General features: G+C 39.9%; 1 protein-coding gene across 1 annotated transcript; it reads right to left on the bottom strand.

The window, feature by feature from the left end:
- Positions 1-9,227: 9,227 nt before the first annotated feature.
- LOC102490301 (60S ribosomal protein L36a) lies at positions 9,228-9,690 on the bottom strand. Its single transcript, XM_006163625.3, has one exon. It carries the CDS (start codon positions 9,652-9,654, stop codon positions 9,334-9,336), a length of 321 nt encoding a protein of 106 aa, XP_006163687.1. The 5' UTR covers positions 9,655-9,690; the 3' UTR covers positions 9,228-9,333.
- Positions 9,691-10,768: the final 1,078 nt, after the last annotated feature.

Here is a 10,768-nt window from a genome sequence, read left to right as displayed (position 1 = left end):
TATTTTAGTCCGGCGCCAGGTTTACGACAGACTCGGGGGGCGGAGCGACATCCCAAACGAGCAAACAATGGTCATTGACATCTTTTTCTCTCGCCCCCCCTCCCCATAATGGAGGCAAAAAGGTAAAAGGGGCAGTTGGATGTTTCTTTAAAGGATCAAGCCCCTTGGCTTTCTCTGTCCTTTGCGCCTCTCCCCGCGGCGGTTACCCCGGTCCTGGAGCACCAGCGATAGAAACCCGGAGGCCGGCAGGTCGAGGCTGGACGTGAAGGACTCCGCGCTTGTCCCCATCTGGACCCCAGTTTTCCTAAAGTGACTTCGCAGCGAAGTCCAGTGAAACTGGGGCGAAGAAGGTGCTTCTGAGTTCGAGGGGGCGGTTTGCTGGGCTTGCCTTGTCCTTTCCAACTACCAGACTCATTTACAAGTGCATTTACATCTGGAAGGCGCCCATCTTCAAAAAAAAAAAAAAAAAAAAAAAAAAAAACCCCCCCAAAAAGAGAAAGAAAAAAAAAAAAAAAAGAAAAGGCTCTTGGGAACCACCATAAGAGCGTCTAAAGAGAAGAGGTACAATGACCGTCCTCTGCCATTGTAGGGCTTCCTAATTTATGCATCTTTAGACCCTTAAGCATCATTTTGTGGGCGACCAAACGGGCACTTCCAAATTAGCTCAAAGTATCCAAATCCGAAGGAGAGAGAAAACACACACACAGACAAACCAATACACAGATGCGAACTTGTAAGTATTCGGTTTCTGCTGCGGGGATGGAGAAGGAGGCTCGGCAGACAGGGTACATTTTTATCTGCTCAAACGCTTCCTGTTCGCTTTGCACCTGAAAAGTTCTTTACTGCTTGCTTTCCCCCTTTTTTCATTTTTTCCTCTCTTCTTTTCTCTCTAAATATCTGACTTAGGATTATTCACTTATCACTGCCATGCTCAAGGAGAGAAAGAAGAAAAAGTCCTGAATTCCAAGTACTTCTGTTATTTGTCATGGATTTTTGTTGTCATTGGGGAAACAGCATGATCAAGGGGATGGGAAAATGAATGCAGAAGTCGGGCAAAATGATAGTTTCTCTTAAAAATACAAAACCATAGACACTTTTTTTTAAGGCGATCAACCTTTGTTCTTTGATTTGCAAATTTACCTGTAGCAAAGAAGTTAGTCATCTTGAACGTGCCACCAAATGCCGAACAAGACAAAGAATAAGACAAAAAGACATGTCAAATCATATAGGCTGGGTTTCAAAACTAATCTTGCCCTGTGAAAATAATGATCCCGGGGAAATGGACATAGCATTTTTACGTTCTTATGAAGGCAAAAGAAAGAAAAACTGGGAGACTTCTCTCTTAAGCAAGCGTTTATTATGTGTTTCTTTTTTAAAGGAATAGAATGTATGAAAATGATGGAAGTGTATGTGTCTTGAAGGCGAAAATGCTGCTTTGTATCTTTTTCTCTTTGGTTTCAGCCCTTTGGTTGTAAGGTTCTCCTTGGTTTGACTCTTAACTGTTTTAATCTTACTGTTTTAATCACTGTTTTGTTCGTTTCAAGGTAGTTTGCAAAGACTGTCCTTTTTAGGCGGCAAAAAGGTCATCCGGTTATCTATGGGAAGAAAGTGAATACTAGACAAATGTTTGACGTAGTAAAGATACCGAGTGAATAATATCTAGGGTTACAGAAATGGTTTACACGTGTGAATTTTTGACTAACAAGCCTGGTATTGCCACAGTTGTAACCTGAGGCTCCTTTTACAGATCCTTCCTGACCTTGGTACACTTGGGCTAGGGCTTCATTCTTATCTGCGCCGGAATTACTACTTATTTTTAAAAATTAATACACAAATAGGCATTTATGCATGCATTAAGCAGTTGCTAGGGTCCTTCTGAAAACTGCAGTCTGACTTCTCAGGTTTTGGTTTCATCTCAGTTGCATTGCATACTCGTGTTTATTAGCTTAGATGGGAACTAGTAGAAAGTCATTTCAAACTTTTCCTCAGAGGCATTAGGGTAAGTAAAAAGAGTTGCAATGTCCGTGAGTACAAGAGTCACTGTGCATTGTTATCCTTTATTTTGCAAGATTAGTCATTTCTGAAATGAAAAACGGTTACCATCTCATAGTGGTCCAAATTGAAAAAGGGTTTACCATTGTAATTTTTTCCCAGTGATCGTTGTTTACTGTTTTCAGGCTGTACATTTCATCTCATGTCATTTTCTTTACAGAACTTCCCTATAGAAATGTACCCCGTGGCTATACCATAAGTGGCTCATTCTCTTTTTCAACTGAAGTTCTGCTACAGGTTCATTTACATCTGGAAGCCTCCCATATTTAAATTTTAAAAGCACTTTATTACATCTGAAGGTTCTCGGCACAGCCACTTTCTGACTGCTTAGAGAGTTGATAAACCAGAGTCCTGCTCTCCTGGAGGTGAGTGGTTCTGGAAAGGAACAACTACAGTCTTCAAGATTTTTGCCTGTTAGCTACTGGTGTCTCATTCCAGAACTTCCATACCTGCACACTGGGAACACCAAACGTGTGCAGATGGTTGTGAAAATAGGTGTAGTCCGAAAGACACATTTGACATTCGTGTAGTCACAAATGCCAATACTCTGATGTTCCATTGGTGCTTTTTATCCAGTGTATTTCATTGGATTATTGTCTGTCTAAATTATATGTGGAAATTTATACTTAGCAGGTTTTAAAAACACTGTTGGCTAACCTAGATTTCACAGGAAATATCTTTCTCACGAATGCTTTCTTATTTTTGTCTTTCTTTAAAAAACAAATAGCAAAGGTGGTACGCAACAAAAAGAACAAAAAGGCAAATATCCCCAAAGGGAATCCAAGGAGGGTCTCTCCCTCTCCTGTCCTTCAGCTCTCTGTCCTCACATCTTGAGGTTCGATACTGTCTTACACCCAAGGGATCATGTGTCTACGTAACTTGGTGCCTTGATCTTTTCAGAGTTTTGGTTTTTGTAGTTCCATACTCTACACTGACCCCCGGAAAACTTCACAAGGTAGGCTGTGACAGATACAGAAATCTTCTGAGACAAAAAGATTCAGTAGGGTCTTTAGGCTTTCTGACAAAATTTGATTTTGTTTTTTGTTTTTGAAAAGTTCCAATCTTTGGGCCAAAATTATTTGGGGGGAAAAATGTGAAGAAGGAGCCTTCCCCAATTCGCTGTTGTCAGGCAAGCTTCCAGCAGAAAGAGCCTGGGGAGAATCCAGGAAGCTCTGACAGAGCCACTTGGAAGTGGGGTTCCAGCTGCAAATAGATTTCCAGTGACCTGAATGTCCTCAACAAGACAGTGTATTTGAAAATAGAACTTTCTGCTTGATACTCAAAAAACAGATATCTTTTAAAAATGAATCCCTCGCCACATTTGTGATAGTTTAAAACAGTTATGAAATAATTTAATTGATTACATCGTAGAAGCAGCTTTAAAATATTATTTTTTTCTTGAACTTGGGAAGGAATAAACATGTCAAAGATACTAGTATTTTGAAGCAAATTTCTAGGTTATAAAGAGGAAACAACTCTAGAAGTAACATGAAGTTTATTTTAATTCTTTTTCATTTTGGGGGGTTAATTTTACTAGTTTCTGAATCTAGTTTTCATTTCTTTTCCATCACCCTAATGGCCTTTTGTTTTAAATGGTCATTTTAATTGATTTATATTTCTTACAATTTTACCCTGGTATTTCTATGACTTTGTTATTTCCACATGACATAATCATTCTTTAATATTTTCCTTGCAGTTTAACTAACCTGAACAAAAACCTTGTCACCCTTCCCTGAGATTAATATGTCAATATTTTAGTCCGAAAGTACTTGTCTGTTTTCTAAACAATGATAATTGTGGCCAGCTTTAAATGAACGGGATTATTAATACAATGTATAAATGAATGAATGAATGAAGCTTAGTACTAAAAAGAAACAAGAAACTTCATTTTATAGGGCCAGGCCAGAATACCATTACAGTTTATACAGTCACAGAAGAGAATAACATTAGGCTAGTAGAACGATGGAAATTGTCCACCTCGTCAGAATTCTCTCACCCTAGAAGTATGAGCTTGAGTTGGAAGTTTCCGTTTTTTCTGTTCTAGAAACTATTCTTTAAGTAATACATAATATGGTGAAAACAGTGACAATATTGACTTATAACTTTTATTTCTGAATAACAAACTCACTTGTATGTCTTGCTTACACAAAGTTAGAACTGTTTGGAATAGTGGTATTTTCTTTTTTAAAAAAGAATTATTTAATTTTATTTCTTTGTTTTAATTAGACCAGAGAGGGACAGAGTCGGGGGTAGGAGGGCTATGAGAAAGGAAGCTGCCAGGTCTGGGACTTGAACCACAGTCAGCCATGTGGGAGTCCAGTGCCCTTAACCACCACACCACCTACCAACCTCTGGAATAGTGATATTTTCATCGAACAATATCTCTGGCATTTTTTGCATGTTTTAGAATGTCATTAAATGACTCTTTTATAGGAAAAATAGTTCTTTGAATTTTAAGGAAAGCCATATTTCTCTGTATTATCTCATAGGAAGAACCCGTTATTTTATATCTTCTACCTAGAGTGGATACATATAGCTTTTAAACATGCTTTTGTAAGTTTCTTCTCACACACTATCAATTTTTCCAATCGAAGTGGTTTGGTGAGTTTAATGTAAAATCTCTCCTGAAAGACATTTCAGTATCCCCTTACCTTTAGAAATTAATTTGTAATGGTCATGAAGGTATCCAGTTGACACCTAAGCCAGGTAATGGGCATCTGTGTGGCTGTCACTTACTTTAAGGAGAACTCCAAGTTTGGATATTTTGGTAAAATGAATATTAGGTCATTGCATTTATTAATGAAGTTTTACCATGGCCACTTTAGGAGAAGGAACTATGACAGCATAATTAGAGAAGAATAATGGGCCCAATTCTGGTCATCGTTCTCCTGTGTTCTGCTAATACTGAGGTATTTGAGAGCTAGGGGTATGTAGCTGTCTGAATTCTAGATTGAGAATTGTGCTCAAAAGGAAGCAGCAGGCTAGTATTTGCCTTATAAATCATGAGTTTGGGTGGATTTACAGTAATTATTTTTTCTTTTCTTTTTATTTATTATTATTTTTTAAGTAATTCTTTTCCATTATTTTATTTTTATTCATTTATTTTAATTTGACCAGAGAAGGACAGAGTGTGTGTGTGTGTGTGTGTGTGTGTGTGAGAGAGAGAGAGAGAGAGAGAGAGGGAGAGAGCGAGCAAGCAAGCCACCAGGTCCAGGACTCTAACCACGATTGGCCATGGGGGAGGCCAAGGTCCTTAACCACCACGCCACCTGCCACCCCGATTTAAAGTAATTATTACTTTGATGATTTACCTTAAGGCTCACTATAAAACAGTTTCTTTCATCTATTTTATTCAGACAGTGAGTGCCACAGAACCACTCAGCTAACAAAGCGGCCTCATAAGTTTTCTTCAAAAAAAGGAAAAAACTTAAAAACTTAACTCAGGAAAGTCTTAAACCACAACAACTCTGTCAGGTGGACTTGCGGTTTACTAATCATTGCCCCCAAATAGCCAGTGTATGAAGTGAGCTAATAATGAAAGCTGACTCCAGGAAGTCTTCTGTTTACTTTAACTTTTCAAAGATGAAGTTCTAAATGTAACAGGCAGTTTGCTCTCCTCACTCTGGGGATCATACTGCCAAGGTGATTAAAACCGATACTTTGTTTTTAGAAATCACAGAAATCTCACAAATGTTTCATAAGCTACAAGCTTGGAAATTGGCCAGAGAAATAAGAATTGCTTGAGAAAATGAAGAACAGCATGAATGAAAGCAGTTAACCATTGGTATGCACTGGGTTTTTTAAAATACATGATTATCCAAGAGGAGAAAAAGGTCCCATTTGCGGTAGATCTAACCTTTTCCAACATAAAAAAATGTATATCCAAAGTTAAAATAACAGGACTATCTCAACCATAAAAATAACAAACACAGATGATCCCTTTTTTTAAAGAATTATATGGCAAAAAAAAGTATCTAATTAAAAAAAATATATTTTAGTGATACAAATAACTATTGAACTGTGAAGGATATGTTAAGGTTAAATGTTACAAATGAATTATTCTAGGGGCTGGTCCTGTACCATAGCAGTTAAGCGCTCTGCATAGAAAGCTGAATCTATGTGGCTGACTGGTTCAAGTCCCAGACCCTCTGGCTTGAAAACTATGCCTGCCAGGTATGTGTGTGTGTATGCCCTGAATCCTGACAGAATGGAGGAATAGAAGAGGGGATTGTGACATGACCATGCCCCATTGGGGGACGCATTCTCTTGCTTGCTCTAAGGCACACAATCTCTGGCAACTAAAAAATGTTACAGGATTTGGATAATGGAATATGTCTTAATGTATTCTTTATATGCTTTACATTATAACACAAAACGGAAAGCTCCAAATGGACATTATTACCTGTGTGAAGTTTTGTTTCCCTATAAGTGGTTATTTTTTCTAGACTTGGTGCCTGGAACGCAGTATTTCTTGAGGCTAATCAGCGGCAGTGCATACATGATTGAGCCGCTGTTGTGAGCGTAATTGATGGCAGACTGCCTTGGTGCAGCTCTTACCGACGATTTGCAGAGATTAAAAGGGTAGTGGAAATGGTGGTTTAGAAATTGCTTTCTAAAGACATTGGAGGATCGAACAGAAACCTGGGGTTTCCAGAGCCCTCTGAAACCATCTCCACATAAAACCCAGGTTTAGTAGGTACAAGTGTCGTTTAAGTGCTCAGCTCGTGAAAAAAACGTATGTGGCATAAAGGGATTGGTTTGTCATAGATCTCTATGAACAAATCAAGGGGTCTGTTCTATGCCCATGTCTGAAGGAGAAATAGAAAACGTTCTGTATGTTTAATATACCATGTGCATTATTTTCAATTATAGATAAGAAATTAATTTAGGGAAACATTCATGAAAATCAGATGCTTTTCATGTCCGAGAAAGTCTAATCACAAATTGGTGTTGGCTTTCTACATGTAGCTTGCCCGTTTCCCTGTGTTCAAGTTGTGTCTCTTGTGGATATTTTGATGTAAAGACTCAAGAAAAATTATAGGAAGAAAAAAAATGATAAATTTTCCTCTGCCTGGGACCAGCAGATAGCATAATGGTTAAGTCACTAGACTCCCATGTAGTTGACTGCAGTTCGAGTCCTGGACTCAGCGACTTGAAACTCATGCTTGTGTATGCCCAAGATCACGAGAGGAGAAATGGAGGAGAAGGGATTGGTGTGTGGCTGTCCCCACTAGGGGGGCGGGGGGTGATATCTTGCTTTCTGTAGCTCTGTTTCTCTCATCCAGAGAGAACATATGCCCTGTAGCAAAAATATCTCTTTAAAAAAATTTTTTTTTCTGCTTTGGGCAAGCAGGTGGCATGGAGGTTGGGGGCGACTGGATCCTACTTGGCTAAGTACACGGTTCGAGTCCCAGACCTGGTGGCTTGAAAAACACATTGGGGGAACCAGCAGTTAGCGTAATGGCTATGTCGCTGGACTCCCACGTAGTCGACTGCGGTTCAAGTCCTGGACCTGGTGGCTTAAACTCACGCCGGGCGTGTGTGTGTGCGTGCCCAAGATCCCAAGAGGAGAATGGAGAAGAAGGGATTGCGGTGTGGCCATCCCCCCTGGGGGGTGACTTCCTGCTTTCTGTCTCTCTGTCCCTCTCTGTCTGACGAGCACATGCGCCCTATAGCAAAAACCTCTAAACAACAACAACAACAAAAAACCACATCGGGCACATGTGCATGCGTGCCCAAAATCCCAGATGGGATGATAGAGAAGGGATTGCAACGTGGCCGTACTCCTTGGGGTTGATTTCTCACCTTCTCTCACTTTCTCTCTCTCTCTCTGTCTCTGGAGAGTACGCACGTCTTACAGCAAACAAAACCAAAAATGTTTTTTCCTCTGCCTTGATTTATAAAAAATATGCAGCAATTGATAAATATTTTGTGTACTTTAAATATTTAGTAAGAATCAGGACCACATAAATATAGATCTTATAAAAGAACAAGATGTTAAAATATGAGGGAAAAAAATATCACCCATATGAGAGGACTTTAGAAAGTTGATGGAGGGACCAGCAGTTAGCATAATGGCTATGTTGCTGGACTCCCATGTAGTCGACCGCGGTTCGAGTCCTGGACCCGGTGGCTTAAACTCATGCCGGGCGCGTGTGCATGCATGTCCAAGATCCCGAGAGGAGAACAGAGGAGAAGGGAATGTGGCATCGCCATCCCCCCTGGGGGGTGATTTCTCGCTTTCTGTCTCTCTATCTCTCTCTGTCTGTCTGGTGAGCGCACGTGCCCTATAGTGAAAACCTCTCCAAAAAAAAAAAAAAAAGATACATTCTCTTTGGGGCCAACAGGTAGCATGGTGGTTAAGGTGTCGTGCTCCCACGTGGCTTATCATGGTTCAATTCCTGGATCTGGAGGCTTGCTTTCTGTCTCTCTCTGTATCTGGTCAAATTAAGACATAATAATGATAAATACAAATAAATAATATTTTTTTAAAAAGTTGATGGAAAATGGAATTAAAGTACAAGCTCATGTGGTACTTGAAGTCCATGCATTGTTTTATTATAATCTGCATTACTGACATAAGGGACAGCCGATGGTATGGTGGTTAAAGTACTGGATTGTGGTGTGGCCATCCCACATGGAAGGGGGGATTTCTCACTTCTCTGTCCCTCTCTGGTGAGTGCATGCACCCTATAACAAAAACCTAAAAAAAAAAAAAAAAATCAATAAAAAAATATTGGGTCACTGGGAAAGTCATGATGGGTTTTTTTTTTTGGGGGGGGGGCGGAGAGTTTTATCTTTGCCGTAGGACGCATGTGCTTGCCAGAGAGACAGAGAAATCACCCCTGTCCTTCCCAGGGGGGATGGCAATTCCTTAGTCCCTTCTCCTCCATTCTCCTCTCGGGACTTTGGGCATGCATGTTTGTGTTTGTGCAGCATGAGTTTTAAGCTCCTAGGTCTGTGACTCAAACAGCAGTTGACTACGTGGGAGTCCAGCATCGTAACTGTTAGGCCATCTCCTGGTCCCCATGATGTGTTTTTCTATGTGAAAATGCAGCCTGACTTTTCCAAGGACTCAATAAATAGAAGCTTGTTGTAAAACAATTCAAATAATATGGAAGTAGATTTTTAAGATGGTACCTAATACAACTACAATTAGTAGCATTATGCACTCTTTTTTTTTTTTGATTAAGAATATCACCATTTATTTTTCTACAGATAAATTTTCTGTATCTTCAGCATTTTCTGCTCAAAATTAAGAGAACAAAGCAATCTGAAAGTTTAGAACTGGATCACCTGGCCCTTTCTCTTATTATCTCTCCCCAGTTCAAAATGTTTACATCTTTTAATGGCCAGCACCCTCTTGGATCTGCAGTTCGGTTCAACACACTCAAGCCGTAGGACAATCTTCTTTGTGGTTTTAGCCTTCTTCCGGAAAATTGGCTTTGTCTGCCCACCATAGCCACTCTGCTTCTGGACGTAGCGCCTCTTCCCTTGAGCATACAGGGAATCCTTGCCCTTCTTATACTGGGTCACTTTGTGAGGCTGATGCTTGCCACATTTCTTACAGAAAGTCCTTCGAGTTTTAGGTACATTGACCATCTTGGCAGTCGAGCTGTCTTCACGTTGAGAATGAGAAGTCGGCGTGCATGACCCTCGCCTTGCGCCACTCGTGCCTAACAGGAAAGGGAGGAATGCAATGGAAGTAGGAACTCGAAGCATTATACACTCTTGTAATTTTTAAAAATTTTATTTCATTTATTTATTATTTTTTTTGAGAGGTTTTTGCTATAGGGCGCGTGTGCTTGCCAGACAGACGGAGAGAGACAGAGTTAGAAAGCAGGGAGGGAGGGCCACGCCACAATCCCTTCTCCTCCATTCTTCTCTCAGGATCTCGGGCACGCACGCATATGTGCCCAGCGTGTTTTAAGCCATCGACCCGGGACGCGAACCACGGTTGACTACGTGGGAGTCCAGCGATATAGCCATTATTAACTGCTGGTTCCCTTTCATTTATTATTAAAAAACAAAAACAAAAACAAAACAAAACAAAAAAACTTTTTATATGGCATGTGTGCTCACCAGAGACAGAGGGAGAAGGTGAGAAAGTAAGCCTCCAGGTCCAGGATCTAAACTGTGGTTGACCATGTGAGAGTCAATTACCTTGTCCACCATGTCACCTGCTAGACCTCACTGATAATGTAATTTTATTTTATTTTTTAACTTTATTTTACTTTTTAAAGGAATTATTCCATTTATCTTTATTTATCTATTTTAATTTGACCTGAGAGGGACAGAATAAGAGAGAGAAAGTGAGAAAGAAGCTGCTGCCAGGTCCGGGACTCGAACTGCAGTTGGTCATGTGGGAGTCCAGTGCCCTTAACCAGCACGCCACCTACCAGCCTCGATATGTAATTTTAAATTGTGTAGTAATTATATTAAACAAAGTAAAAAGAAATAGGTGGGCTTAAATATTTCTTATGTAACCCAGTATATCTAAAAAATACTGTTTTCATGTATAGTGAATTTAAGTTTATTAAGGATTTTTCATTTTTACAAGAGCCACCTCCTTGTAATTTCTTTTTTAAAATGATTTATTATTGTTATTATTTTTACTTTGACCACAGAGTAACAGAGAGGGGGAGTGAAAGAGAGGGTAAAAGAAAGCTGCTGGGCCTCAGTCTTGAACTATGGTCAGCCATGTGGGAGTCCAGCA

This window comes from Tupaia chinensis, unplaced genomic scaffold (assembly GCF_000334495.1).
Source record: "Tupaia chinensis unplaced genomic scaffold, TupChi_1.0 Scaffold142716_1, whole genome shotgun sequence".
NCBI classification, from domain to species: Eukaryota; Metazoa; Chordata; class Mammalia; order Scandentia; family Tupaiidae; genus Tupaia; species Tupaia belangeri.
This window is presented reverse-complemented; position numbering and strand designations above follow the sequence as displayed.